At 40.8% G+C, this 15,542-nt stretch overlaps 1 protein-coding gene across 3 annotated transcripts in view; it reads right to left on the bottom strand.

Annotated features, from left to right (window-relative positions):
• Window positions 1-6: 6 nt before the first annotated feature.
• Window positions 7-15,542, bottom strand: part of LOC122563630 (amine sulfotransferase-like) — a 23,778-nt gene continuing 8,242 nt past the window's right edge. For all 3 annotated transcript variants that reach the window (XM_043717615.1, XM_043717616.1, XM_043717617.1), the window contains exons 4-7: window positions 9,960-10,086; window positions 6,247-6,341; window positions 1,660-1,837; window positions 7-505 (exon numbers count right to left, since the gene is read on the bottom strand). In XM_043717615.1, coding sequence (XP_043573550.1) covers window positions 396-505; window positions 1,660-1,837; window positions 6,247-6,341; window positions 9,960-10,086 — 510 coding nt within the window. In that variant the 3' untranslated portion in view covers window positions 7-395. The remainder of the gene's footprint in view (window positions 506-1,659; window positions 1,838-6,246; window positions 6,342-9,959; window positions 10,087-15,542) is intronic.

The following is a 15,542-nucleotide window of genomic DNA, read 5'->3' as shown; positions in this document are numbered from 1 at the left end:
TGTTTAATGGATATTTCTCAGTATGGGAGAATTTCGAATTACAAGTCTTTGTTTAAAAATAAAGGGTAGCTTATTTGGAATTCTCTTCCTCAAAAGGCAGTGGGAACAGCATCTTTGAATATTTTCAAGTCAGGGATGGATAGATTCTTCACGAACAAGGAGGGTGAAAGATTATCATGGTTAGGCAAAAATGTGAGTTTGAGGTGACAATCAGATCAGCTATATTTTCATTAGATAGAGCAGACTTGAAAAGCTAAAATGAAGTCTTCTGTTGCTGCAACTTCTTTGCATGCCCTTATAGGATATATCAGGAAAAGCTCAATAGAAATTTATTAGAGAATCATGCAGTTTGCAGTTTCAAAATGACAAATTATTTGGGAATGAAGTCTAATCAGTCACATATTGTCAAACTTCAGAGGGAAGTCTCCCATTTTCTCCTGGTAGATGGAATCAAACCACTCATTCTGAGACACAAGAAAGTGATTCTTCCAGTCTCCAGTAATTCCTAAAAGCAGATAATCAGAGATTAAATATTTAGTGAAATGTGCTCAACACATAGACACATTATATGGATAAGCATAAATTTGAAATTAGTATCAGATTATTCATCTGTTATTAACAGAATTATGCATTTACAATGTTGCACATCAATTCAAATCTGAATCGGAAACACAGATTGAATGGTTCTGTGATAGACCATTACTATTGAGGTCATGATTTGAATTGCAAAATTGAAAAGCATGGGGCATCAAAATTATTATATCCATGGAGTGTCACCAGGGAGTTCCTGAGATGGCGTCTTTGTGTGTGTAATGTTACTGCAGGAAGAATTGGAGTTTGGAATCACCCCTATGGAGTGCAAATAAAGGTCTACTGTGAAACCATTCCCACCTAATTTGAAACATTCAACATTAACACTAATACTGTTTTTCTGTTAAGCAATTCTGTTTCTCAATTTCAGGTAAAATCTATCCCAATTTCAGATACTCGCTGGAAACTACAAGCACTTAAGAAGTCTAAGACAATATTCAAGGTTTGTGTAGAGATTTGTCACTCAGGTGCCGATTGTTGTGGTTGTAGTAGTGGATATGTTCGCTGAGCTGGGAAGTTGATTTGCAGACGTTCGTCCCCTGTCTAGGTGACATCTTCAGTGCTTTGGAGCCTCCTGTGAAGCGCTGCAATACTGTGTCTTCTGGATTCTATTTGGTTCCATTTCTGCTGATTCTGGTTGTCCATTGTAGTGGCCGGTATATTGGGTGTAGGTCAATGTGCTTGTTGATAGAGTCTGTGGCTGAGTGCCATACTGGCCACGACAACAAACAACCGGTACCAGCAACGAGTAGCAGCAGAAACGGAGCCAACTAAATTCCAGAAAGTACAGTACAGCAGCGCTTCACAGGAGGTACTGAAGATGTCACCTGGACAGGGGACAAAACGTCTGCAAATCAACTTCCCAGCTCAGTGAATATAACCACATCTAAGAAACCATCCTTGAAGACCATTAATGGTGAGAATGCACAATTAAGCCAATTATTTTTACATACTTTTTATTATTTTAAAATCCATCTCAGTAAAAATAAGGACTGAATTGATACCAATCTTCCAAGCAACCATAAAGCTGATTTGTACTAACCTGCTTGTGATCACTGCATTACTCACCTTTTCGATAAAAAGAGCCACTCTCAGAATTGAACAGGTCTGATACACCTTTGTAGTTTGTTTTTGGGTTTTCTTTCATATGTTTAAATGTGCATTGATTCAAAATTGACTCCAAGGTTTCTTCGTCCAATTTTTTATTTAGAAAAGATGCAACTTTTTGGACCACACTCCGGAGATCCTTCAATAATTCAGAACGGGAAGTCATTCAAAAATAAATCTAAAACATAATTATTTTCTAACATTCATAAATCTGACTAGCTTTCTCCTATAATTAAGGTATACACATTTACTTCAAACTTAGCAATACAATTTTTAATCAAATCATAAAAATTGTATACTGCCTCATAATGACTATAATTCAAATTTTTTTCAACATCGTCAGAATGAATTGCCCTGGTATAGTGTATTTATTAATAGCTTCTGGTGTTGTTCCAGTGCGTTAAGGTGCCTGCTGTGGGTAATTCACATTTCAGCTCCATGAGGAATGTGGGAAGGACAATGGCTTTGTAGACCAGAAGTTTAGTCTGAGCCTGTAGGTCATGGTCTTCAAACACCCTTCTTCTGAGATAGGCACAGTCTCCACTGGCACAGCTCAGATGGTGTATTTCTGCATTGAAGTTGGCCTTAGAGCAGAGAAGGCTGCTGAGGTATAGAAGGTGATCCATGTTTTCAAGGAGATGGTCATTGGCCCTTGTTGTAGGAGAGGTGGAGAGATTAATGATGGAGTACTAGAGTGCTTTATATGTTTAAGGCTGAGGCATAGGAGCTTTTGTTCCTTGGCAAAGCCATCCAAGATTCACTGCAGATCTTCCACAGAGCGTGCTGTGATGGCATTGTCATCAGCATATTGAAACTCCAAGTTGGAGGTAGTGGAGACCTCGTCCTTGGCCTTGAGCCTATGATGGTTGAACAGTCTGTGATCCATATGTTAAATGATTTGAATTTCCTTGGGCAGGTTTTAGCCAGTGAGATGGAGGGTGGCATCAATGAAGATGGTGAAAAGAATAGGTGCGATGATACAACCCTGTTTGACCCTGTCTCTACTGTGAAAAGCTCAGGCTCCAATCCACATTTGCTAAGCACTGTCTCAGACATGTCAACATGCAGCAGCCTCAGTATCCCGATGAACTTATCAGAGTAGCTGCATCATGGTGATGGTTGGCTGTGTCAAAGGCCTTAGATTGGCCAATGATGGCTTTGTAAAGTGATTGTTTCTGTGCCTGGCATTGAAGTCTCCAAGAAGAATTACCAGCAGCTTTCCCTTTCCAGAAGAAAGTGGCCTCCATCAGCATGGCAGGTTTCAGGAAGAGCAGCAAGGTCGCTCTGGCATCTCTTCAGTTCTCTGGCTATGATCGCAATTCTTCTCTCAGGTTGGTCACTTCTCAGGTCAGTCAGGGTTCTTATATTCCAGGCTCCAAAGTTTATTATTCTTTGTTTCTGACTACGTGTAAGTGATCCCTGTGGACCCATAACCCAGTCGGGAATTTTGAGGCAGGTATTCATTAGAACATCTTTCCCAGCCCCCTCACCTACTGGGTTGAGCAGCGCAGTTCCTAAACAGAGGTGAGTGCAGCTGTGGAAATGCTCTATCTTGTTGTCCAGGAGCAGGACAACTGAGTCTGACACCCACCACCTAGTGTGTCCGTTGGTGACCAAAGGTTTCCAGATATCACAGTCCTGCCCCCTCCACTACTAGATGATCACCATAGGACTTTTGTCCGAGATGTAAGTCGGACAGGAACGTCTTGGGAGGATGCCTGTGTGTAATGTCTTTTAACGTGGGGGTGTGAGTGCAGGAGAACAGACAGCCGCCACATGGATCATTATAGATAGGGGTTGAAGCCCAGTGATTTGGAGGCCGAGATGACTGGCTGCTGTTCTCTGTTGCAGATTTCATTCACCCTTGACAAGCATTGTGATGCTCTAATTTAAATTCAGCTCCCATTCTCCACCATTGAGGTCTTTATGCTTTGTTTGGAACCTCATCCTTAACCTTACTACCCTCCAGAGGGTTTAGCTCTGGGGTTCCTAAGTGTACCCAAGAGGATAGCTTCTAACATTTTCCTTGGAGAAGTTCATTGACATTGCCCACAACTTCCACCCCACCCTCAAAATCACTTGATCCACCTCAGACACCTCCCTCCCCTTTCCTGACCTCCCAAACCCACTCCCCCAAAACTCCATCCCGTTCTCCCAATTCCTCACCCTCCACCGCATCAGCTTGGATGAGGGGACATTCCACTCCCAACAATCCCAGATGTCCACCTATTTTGAACAACGCACTTTTCCTCCCTCTGTCATCCAGACAGCCTTCCACTGCAGTGACTCCATTCCCCATTCCACTGGTCTAAACTACCCACCCTCCCCCAAACACAATAAAGACAGAGTCCCCATTGACTTGTCCTACCAGTCCACCAGTCTCCGCATCCAATGCATCATGCTTAAACACTACTGCCAACTTCAAATAGACCCCACCACCAAGAACATCTTCCCCTCTCCATCCCTCTCTGCCTTCCACAAGGACTGTTTGCCAATCCTTGGTTTGCACCACTCTCTCCACCAACCCCCCCCCAATTCCAGGTACCTTCCCCTGAAACCAGAAAAGATGCAAAACCAGCTGGCACTCCACCCCCCTCACCTCCATCCAAGGCCCCAAACAGTACTTCCAGGTGAGGTTCACCTGTCTCTCTCCCAATCTAGTTTATTGTATCCGTTGCTCCTGATCTGGTCTTCTCTACATCGGGGAGACCAAACGTAAACTTAGGGAACGGTTCACTGAGCATCTCAGCCAGGCCCTCAGGGGCTAACTGGACCACCCAGTCACTGCCCATTTTAATTCCCCATCCCAATCCCTTTCCAACATGACATCCTTGGCCTCCTCCATTGCCACAATGAATCAGACCTCATATTGGAGGAACAATACCTCATCTTCTGCCTGGGCAGCCTATAGCCTGAGGAATCAACATTGAGTTCACCAATTTCAAGTGACTTCCCTTCCTATTGCCCAACTCCCTTCCCAGCCCCTTCTCCTCCCTTCAATTCCTGTGCTGGCACTCCACCCCCCTCACCTCCATCCAAGGCCCCAAACAGTACTTCCAGGTCAGACAGAGGTTCACCTGTCTCTCTCCCAATCTAGTTTATTGTATCCATTGCTCCTGATCTGGTCTTCTCTACATCGGGGAGACCAAACGTAAACTTAGGGAACGGTTCACCAAGCATCTCAGCCAGGCCCTTGGGGCTAACTGGACCACTCAGTCACTGCCCATTTTAATTCCCCATCCCAATCCCTTTCCAACATGACATCCTTGGCCTCCTCCATTGCCACAATGAATCAGACCTCATATTGGAGGAACAATACCTCATCTTCTGCCTGGGCAGCCTATAGCCTGAGGAATCAACATTGAGTTCACCAATTTCAAGTGACTTCCCTTCCTATTGCCCAACTCCCTTCCCAGCCCCTTCTCTTCCCTTCAATTCCTGCCCCTCACCCCCTTTATCTGCAGCTCCCCTTAGATCCATTCCCAGTCCTGAAGAAGGGTTACACCATGTTGACTTCTCCACCTCCACATGCTGCCTGGCCCACTGTGTTCTTTCAGCCTTCTGCTTGTCTACCTTGGATTCCAGCATCTGCCTTTTTTTTGTCTGTAACCTAGTTTTTGGCATCTGTCCCACTTCCTTTTTTCTAATGGAACCTTCTCCAAATCTAGGGAAATTTGGGAATTAAATTTGACACATCAACTACCTGATAATTCACTTATTTTCAGCGCCAAAAAGAAAAGACCCATCAAGACCCAGAAACTTGTCAGCCTGTAGCGCCAACAATTTACTCAATACTACTTCTCTGACGTTTGTAATTTATTTGAGTTCATCACCTCTTTCCATTTCCTGATTTATCATTTCCTCAATAAATATTTTTTCTATCTTGCCATGTCTCTACTCTTTGATTTGTCACTTTTTCATTATTATGATCCCTTGTCTTCATTATTTAGTTTCAAAGTTTTTCTGCTTCCCTACTTGCATAGCTCATTAGAACATTGGTTCCACCAAAACCCAAGTACAGACCATCCCAATGGGACAACCCTCACTTTCCCTGGTACTGATGCCAGTGTCTCATGAAGCATGGCCCACATGTTAACATTAACCAGCCATTTTACCCATTTTTGTTTGTTTTATATTTCTAACCATGTGGAAAGTTTTGCTGATTTCCACCTTTGTTATTGTTTAACCAGCAGCACTGTCAACTAAACATGCTGCCAAATCTCTCTTCTAGTGAGGTAGTTTGAAGAAAACAACTCCCACTTTTCCCAAAATGATAGCCATTCTGACTTTCTTTCATTCATTCATTAATGGATTGGGAGCACTGGTTGCTAGTTTGGCCGACAGATGTTGCCTGTCCAAAATAGAATTGCCCATTCAATTTGCATACTTAGAATTTTGAGGATGTTCTTCAAAGTAAACATTCTGATTTATAGAAAACCTGGACACAGAACATTTAATAACATATTCCTTGCTGTAATTGTTTCAGGTCCATATAGTTCATGATTTATTCAGCATCTTTGGTTCCATACATAAACAAATATCACTTACATTTTTCATATCCTCATATGCCACAAACAAGATGTTGAGTTCATCTTTATGACTGTGCCAGTCTCTGATATGTTCAAACCAAGATCCATAGAACACTTCAAAGAAGGATAAATATAGTGAGTCAACCACAAACATTCATTTCTGTCACTGCATGTTATTAATATATATTGTAAATAATTGTGGCTAGTACTGATCCTGTGCTGTACCTTATTAAATGCCTTTTCGAATCCCAAAAATATCAGATCTACTGGTTCCCTTTTATCTCACCTGCTTGTTTCCTCGAGAAAGCACACTAATAAATTTGCCAGGCATCATCTCCATCTCATAAAGTTATGCTGACTGTGCTTGAATATATCATGCATTTCTAAATCCTCTCCTATTACACAAAAGACTTTATCGTTTGCCCAATGATATGTTAAGCTCTCAAATAAAAGCAAAATACTGCAGATATTGGAAGTCTGAAATAAAAACAAACAGTGCGGGGGAAACTGAGCAGGTCTGGCAGCATCTGTGGTGAGAGAAACTGAGGTAATTTGAGATCAATATTACTGTTCATCAGAAATTAAAGGAATTGGAAAGTTATGGTTGCCAGGCTGTTGGTAGTCATGGTTGGAACTGATTGTGAGGCTATCCCCAGCAAAACATAAAGAGTGCTCATGATAGTGAAGTGAACTAGAGATCTAAATGAAGGTGTGACAAGGAGAAAATGGGTCTGCTCTGCTGACAGCAGTCAACAAAAATCAAAGATATGACCAGCAGAGGGATATAGGAAAAATGGAGGATAGATGCCATAGAGATGGCAAAGTGCCAAAGAGCAAGCCAGTGTTAAGCTAACTGGCATATAGTTGTCTGATTTTTTTCCCTTCCCTTCCCTTTTTGAATAAGTGTTTCCATCGGCCATTGTCTATTCCAGAATCTAAAGATTCCTGTTCAACTACTACCAGTGTGTCCACGATCGCTGTAGCTACTTCCTTTAAAAGCCTTGGACACATCAGGTCTAAGACAATAATCAACCATTCGCGCCATTGGTTTCCTTCATACCTTTTGTTCTAGTGATAGTTATTATGTGTTACTTTAACTCTTCAATTGTTTCACATTTTGGGAATGCTATCCGTGTCTTCTACTGTGAAGATTGTCACAAAATATTATTTAACTCCAGAGCCATTTCTTGGTTCCCCATTCTTCGTCCTCTTCAATAAAAGGGCCTATGTTCACTTTGGATTCTCTCTTCTATTTTTATGTATTTAAAAAAACACTTATTATTTCCTTTTATATTGCTTACCAGTTTGCCCTCAGTGCATTTTCTCCAAAAATTATTTTTTGGCCTTTGTTGGCTTTTAAAACTGTAGTTCACGACTAAACTTTGCCACATTGTATATTTTTCTTTCAATTAGATACTATCCTTAACTTCCTTGATCCATTTATTCCCTTCCTAGGATCCGCCTTCCTCACTGGAATTTGTCTTTGCTGTGAATCATAAACATTTTTTTAAAGTGTTGTTATGAAGATGTCAGTGTATTGTACCTTAGAGAGTTAAAAGCTAGCAAAAACTACCTGACAGCACCAAGTGTTCTGGGAATAAAAAAATCATGTAACATTTGGTCGATCAACTCAATTACCTGGGTGCTTAGAGACAAAAAGAAATACAATTTAGGCCAATCAGCTTAAATTATATCCCAAAATATCCACCTCCAATCAAGTTTGAATTGATTTTATTAACTATCTTAAAAGCCAATGATATAATCTGATTCTATGGGGGTATAAGGCTGGGGAAAATTGAACAGTTGAGCAAGTAAAGACTGCCTGAAAGTAGCTCTCTTAAAGGTACCTTTATCAATCAATAACCTGTGAAACAGAATCCCCAAGAAGAAGAAAAAAAGACAGGAATACAGAGGAGAATCAAAAGCTGCCTGATTTTGATATCAGAAGTTTTGTTTTGTAAATCTTAATTGGGAGTTTTCTCGGACTGGTATTGTGGATAGGGAAGATAAAAGATAGGATAGAGGAAAGAGTTGTAAATAGTTATTAGCTAATTATTCTCGCTTATACTTTAAAAATAAAGATGTTATTTTTACTTTAACTCGGGTCTTGGCCTATCAAATTTTCACAGATTGCTGCACGGAATAAATCTTTTCTGTGTTGTTGGGTTAAAACTAAGCAGGGCAGTTTACTCCATATTGTAACAGTGTCTGCCATTATTCATCACCTATCTTTCTCACTAAATTACTTTCCAGTCCACTCCAGTCAACGGTGCCCAGATTCCATTGTAATTGCTCTTATTTAAGTTTACCACTGTTGTTTCTGATCCAAGTTTTTCAAAGTAAAGGCTAAATTCTACCATGTTATGGTCACTATTCTCCAGGGAATCTTTTACTCTGAGATCATTTATTAAATCTGCTTCATTACATATTACCAGATCCAAAATAACCTGATCCCTGGTTGGAACCTCAACGTATTGTTCCATTCCATGAATGCTCCTTGTGGATACCTTTGCCAGTTTGATTGTCCTAATCTGCTTGAAGATTAAAGTTGCCTTGGTAATATACAGCCTCTTTCATGTGCCCTGATTATATATCCTGATTAATTCTGTTCAATAGAACACCAACTGTTGGAAGACCTTAGTGTCTTCTTTCCCTTGTTATTTCTTACCTCCATCCATGTGAATTCGATACCATCCAATCCTAGATAATTTCCTGTTACTACACATATCATTTGTATACTATCAAATGAGCCTCACCACCCTCCCTTCCTGTTTGACCTTACAATAGTTAGCTACCACTGAATATTTAGTTTCTAGCTTTGACCTCCCTGTTACCATGTCTCTATAATTATTGTAGGATCATACATATTAACATCTACTTGTAGCATTAATTTATTTCTTTTCTTCAAAATACTATGTGCATTTAAGTAAACAGCCATTAAATTTGTCTTTTTTGCCATTTTCTCTTTTTGACCCTATTTGCTTACTTTTAAATACTTGTATACTCTATCTCACTCTAGGTATCATTGTCACAATAATTTCTCTGCAAAACCATCACATCATTTTTCTTTATAAATTTACATATTCTCCCACCCCAAGCCATCCTCATCAGTTGTTGATGGCTGACCCTCTAGACACATGCTGAAGTTTGTGGAAAATGGACCGTTTCACCAAATATGGCGGAGAAAGCTGGAACAGCTCTTTGATGTCATGATATGACGAGCTGGGAGGCTTCAGGTGTGTGCACGTATGTTCATTCCTGTATACGGAGTAGAGTAGGACCACATCAGGAGCAGCTCAAAGAGCTGTGTTCATCCCTCTGAGGTTTTCACTTTTGGAGCTGAATTTCTAGTTCAGAGAATCTTAAACAATTTGATTATTAAAACAAAGGACATGGTGTAAATCTATTATGAGCATGTACTTAGTTGTTCAATTATTCTGTTGTTTATCGCGAGTAATGTACGATATCCTATTTTATGTTTTGGCTGTTTGTAAGATAAATCAGTAGTTAGTTGGGTTTTTCTCTTTTTCTTGTTTTGGTTATCATTTATTACTTTTCTTTTTTCTTATTTACTTAATTTTATATTGGTGTTTATACTTGTTTGTATTGCTTCTCTAATTTTGTAAAAACTTCTTTGAAAATTTCCTTTTTTCAATAAAAATACGTATATAAAAAAAAGGAATAATGTGATACATTTGATAAGTCCAAGTAAAACTTTAGAAAAAAACATACCATTTCCTTCAACAAATTTCTCCAAGAAATCTTGAAAATCCTTTGGTGTCTCCAAGAAACGACTATATTTGTGAAAGTAATATGAAGACACAATCACATCCTTGGGATTTCTAGTGACATAAATGATCTGGGTTGGAAACAAATACAAGAACAAATATAAATCAGTTGTCAGCTGCTGTTCATTTACTAATGTCTGTACCGAGCAATAAGCCACCCAAACAATTCGATTAAGTGCAAAAACAAAAATTGATGCAAAAGCTCAGCAGGTCTGGCAGCACCAATGGAGAGAAATCAGTTATCATTAATCAGCTTTGCTGACCAGACTTGTTCTCAGAGTATTTCATCACTCCATGGGAGGTGGTTTCCAAACCTTTGGAGGTCATTTGCACTGTTTACTTTTGTTTTGCCCTTGGCCTGCACTTTCCAGCTGATAGCCTTGTCGCCAGCATGGCAGGTGTTTAGGAAGCTCTACTTTAACAATTGCAACAGATGGCTTCCCTTTAACTTCACACTTCTGCATAAAACAAAAGGAATGAAGATCAAGCACTATCTTACAGGAGACAAAACACTGAACAGTGGACATACTGACAGCAAATTAAAATTTTGCACAAGATGGAACCCCATGTTTAAGGAGACTCTGACTTTCTGCTTGCTGGTTGCTGACACTTGCAAATGGGCCACTAAACATGATTAGTTTCAATTCAAGATCCAGTGCAGTTTAGGCAAATTACAACGCAAATGCTAAGGCCATTCACTGGAAAATTCCCCACAGCAGGAGAATAACCTGGGGCTAATTGAAGGCTGATGGCTGGTACTCTGCCAATTAACAAGTCAAAAGCAGCATTCTGTCCCCGATTCCCTCTGACATACACGTTATGATTCAGCCAAGTCCCTTAAATGCTCTTATGAGTAAGGTCCAAACCAAGATAGAGCCAGGAATAGTTTTCTTTTTGATCTCTGTCTCAAAAAGGCCCTCAAACAGCTCAGCTGATTGACATTGACTACACCACAACAACAAGGCTCAACACTGCCAACCTGATGCCAGCTGATGAAGGAATCCAAACAGCCACAAACGATGTTGAGATCCTGAATCACACTATTCGTCCAACACTTTCGCATTCACAAAGACCAAGGTGGGGTTAAAAATATTCCTGGTCACTCTGGGAAACAGGAGCAATAAGTTTTCTGAAGGCTGCTCCATGACAGTGAAAGAGAGGTGATGCAGCTCATGCTTCCTAACAACCTCAAGTAGCAAGTGTTAATTGGCGTTCATGATCAAACACAACACCAAGCAATGGGAAAAATGACTGCTCTGGTCAGAGAGCAGTATTACTGCTCCTGATGTACAGGAATTCTGATGAAATTGAGAGAGGTGTACTTTGGCCAAAGCAGCAAATCAACCTCACCCTGGCATGGGGTCCCTGGTAATCAAAAGACCTCAAGAAGTCCTTGCAGTGGATTTTCCAGACATTAACCCCAGCAATTAATAGTGCCAGCAGATTCTCAGACTCATGGATGTCTTCAAGTTCATACAGGGCATTCCCACTTCTGACAGAAAGCCTAAATTATTGCCAAAGTATAACTGTGTGATTGGTTCACCTGTTTCGGAGTTCCATGTTGAATTCACAGCAAACGGGTATGCAACTTCAAAAGCAAGATCCGACAAGAGCTTTGCAAAGTCTATGACATTGCCAGAGGGTAATGGAAAATGCCAACTATTCAACCATACTGTACAAGTTGGTCTATAAAAGTGTTCAGGGATATTATTACACACCTCTGGACCAGGTGACACTTGAACCCAGGACTCTTGATCTATTTAAAAGTTGATAGACTGGGGATCCAAGATAGCGGCAACCCAGCAAGTCTGAGTCTACAGTGCTCCTCCCAAGACTTGGGCAAAGTGGGTCACCCACCCCCACCACACTCACCAAATCATTTAAAATAGCTGTTTAATTTAATTAGTTGCTTAGTATTAAATTTAAACAATCTAATCTTCAGTAAAAATGACTAAAGGGAAGGGAGCCCGCAACTCTCAGCAAGCAGGAACCCCTCCCCCACCCTCTCCAGCTGCAGCTGAGGCATCCACAGCCACCCTGGGGGACTTGCATACAGTGGCGAGCCTCGTGGAAATCATCTCCAAAGTGGATGCGAAGATCGACGCTTTTATTGAAGAATCCCCAAGTCGATGGGACTCACTCTCGTCCGCGCTGCAAAAGCACGACCGAGACAGAAAGGAAATCAAGTGCCGAGTCGGGGGGGCGGAGCTAAAGGCCGCAACCTCCGAAACTACAGCACAATCGGCCGTGGATCGGGACCGGACTCTCGAACAGCAAATCATATTGATGACCTCGATAATCGAGGTCGTTGAAGACATATTCGTTTGCTGGGCCTTCCCGAACGGGAAGAGGAAGGCCAGCTTACAGCGTTTCTCGAACAGTGGCTGCCACAGCTTTTAAATCTGAAGGTTGGATCAGGCCAAGTAAGGGTGGAATGGGCCTATCGGGTCGCAATACGTGGGCCCGGCTCGAACCAGCGTCCCCGTCCCCTGTTCCGGCTGCAGAGCTATAAGGAAAGGCAGATACTCCTAGAAGCCTCTAGAAATCTTGGAAAAGATTCCCAAGCCATAATCTATAAAGGATCCAAGATCATGTTATTCCAGGACTTTTCCCCAGCTCTGGTCCGAAAGAGGAAGGCATTCAATGAGGCGAAGAAGTGTTTAAGGGACTTAAATATTCAGTACTCCTTACGCTACCTAGTGACGCTGCGCTTTAACCATGAAGGATCCGTGTATAACTTCAGATCGCCGGAAAAAGCTAAGGAATGTTTGGACTCTCTTAAATAAATTGTAAGAGATAATGGATGTTGGTTTGCCTTCCCCCCACTCTGGTTTATATCCCCCCCATTTTCTTTTTTTTTACCTTACTGTTTAATATTATCTTGGGGGGTGGGGAGAGGGATTTATTTATTTGTTCTCTATTTAACGATTTTCTCCCCCCCTTGGGTTTTTTTAAATTATTCTATATATATAAAAGCCTTATTCTATTTTACCTCTGTCTCTTGTTATTTTGTATTATTATATTTAATTATTATTTGTTGAGGTTGTAATTTTATAGTTATAGATTAGATTAGATTAGATTACAGTGTGGAAACAGGCCCTTTGGCCCAACAAGTCCACACCGACCCGCCGAAGCGAAACCCACCCATACCCCTACATTTACCCCTTACCTAACACTACAGGCAATTTAGTATGGCCAACTCACCTGACCCTGCACATCTTTTGGATGGTGGGAGGAAACCGGAGCACCCGGAGGAAACCCACACAGACATGGGGAGAACGTGCATATATGTTTATACATGGTATTAACATTACCAAATATATCCAGGTGTTGGTGTGGGTGGGGGTAGGGTGCTCACTGTTAACTCTAGCTTTGTAGTATATTTGAATTCTCCTCATCCTATTGAGGAGCGCCTGGGTCAAGGGTAGGGCACTGGTTGGGAGACGATACGATGGACCTTTGGAAAGGAAGTGATACCCCCTGGGAACAAGGGGGAAAATCTCCATTTAAATACATTGTTTTTATTATTTAGAAATAGTTTTTTATTATACTTTTGTGAGTGTATTAGAGAGCCTTTATTTTTGTGAATTTTATATGCTCTATGCTCGGGATGTTCTGGATAGGGTTTCCCCTCCCGAGGGGTCTCAGATTTGCCCGGATGATTATGATTGATCAGTCGGTTAAGTGGTGCACCTGGAATGTCAAGGGGAGTAATTCATCAGTCAAAAGGAAGAAAATATTATCAAATCTCAAGAAAGAAAGAGTTGATATAGCTCTCCTATAGGAGACACACCTGTTGGATAAAGAACACTTGAAATTACGACAGGGTAGATTTGATCAGGCCTTTTTTTCTTCTTTTAGCTCAAAAAATAGGGGAGTTGTTATTCTTATTCGGAAGAACTTCCCTTTCAGAATCCTAAATCAGATAAAAGACGAATCTGGACAATATATTCTGATTAAAGCCCTTATAAATGGAGAGGAATATGGGATTTTAAATTTGTACTGCCCCCCGGCACACCCCTTCAAATTTATAACGGAAGCCTTCTCAAAATTGATGGCTCTTGGTGCCCGTCATACAATTATAGGGGGAGACTCTAATTGTATTATGGATCCAGAAATAGATAGGATTCCCAAGAGTACTGCAGGAGTATCTCCCAGATCTAGACAATTGATGGATCTGAACAAAGAATTAGGATTAGTAGATATATGGAGATGTCTTCATCCACAGGGCAGAGATTTTTCTTTCTACTCTAATCCACATAAATGTCATACCAGAATTGATATGTTTTTTGCCCCCTCAATTTTTTTAAATTCCATATCATCCTGTAAAATAGGTAATATAGCAATTTCTGACCACCCTGCTGTATATATGGAAACTAAGGCGAAGAACAGTGGGACATCCCCTCGGCATTGGCGTATGGACCCCTTCTTAATGAAAGATAGTAAATTTGTAAAGTACTTCTCTCAAGAATTTAAAACTTTTTTAGAAATTAATTCAGGTACAGCTAGCAACCCGTCAATGATGTGGGAGACCATCAAAGCTTACACGCGAGGCTTGATCATCTCCTACCCAGCGACCCAGAAGAAATTAAAAGGAGAACAACAGCGTTTGCTTGAAACCCGCTTAAAAGCGGCTGAAACAGCATACACTGATAGACCCTCTATTATTAAATTGCAAAGGATTACAGCTCTTACGACAGCTCTAAACACTACGCTTACTCAAACGGCTAAGAGGGAAATATTATTTGCAAAGCAAAGATTATATGAATATGGCGACAAACCGGGTACTTAGCATTTCTTGCAAAGAAAAAAAAGGCCCCTCAGACTACTATGTCTATCAAGGAAAGTACGGGTATTTTGACTCATGATCACAAAAAGATTAATGCGATCTTTAGAGAATTTTATTCTGAGTTATATAAATCACAGAATTGTGAAGATAGGACGAAGAGGATGCAGTCATTTTTTAAAAAAATTGACTTTTCCAGACCTAACTCCGGAACAAGTATCGGTCCTAAATGCTCCTCTTACACCCCAAGAAATAGTTGATGCAATTAGGCACCTACAAAATGGTAAGACGCCGGGCCCAGATGGCTTTCAAGCTGAATTCTATAAAGAATTTACAGAAATACTGGTTGGCCCACTTATGGACATGTATAACTATGCATATAGTCAGGGCTGTCTCCCGCCTTCGCTGAAAGAGGCAAATATCTCTCTTATCCTTAAAAAAGGAAAAGACCCAGAAGATTGTACATCATACAGACCAATATCCTTGCTAAATGTAGATTTTAAAATCCTCTCTAAAACGTTAGCACTGAGATTAGAAAGGATACTGCCACATATTATAAAGGAGGATCAGACGGGGTTTATTAAGGGCCGTAGATCATCCAATAATGTTAGAAGGGCTCTGAATATGATTCAAGCTTGTCATCAGGGAAAGATACCAGGAGTAGTGGTTTCATTAGACGCGGAAAAGGCATTTGATAGGGTCGAATGGTCATATTTGTTTTACACATTGGAAAGGTTTGGC

This window comes from Chiloscyllium plagiosum, chromosome 27, assembly GCF_004010195.1.
Source record: "Chiloscyllium plagiosum isolate BGI_BamShark_2017 chromosome 27, ASM401019v2, whole genome shotgun sequence".
Classification (NCBI taxonomy): Eukaryota; Metazoa; Chordata; class Chondrichthyes; order Orectolobiformes; family Hemiscylliidae; genus Chiloscyllium; species Chiloscyllium plagiosum.
This window is presented reverse-complemented; position numbering and strand designations above follow the sequence as displayed.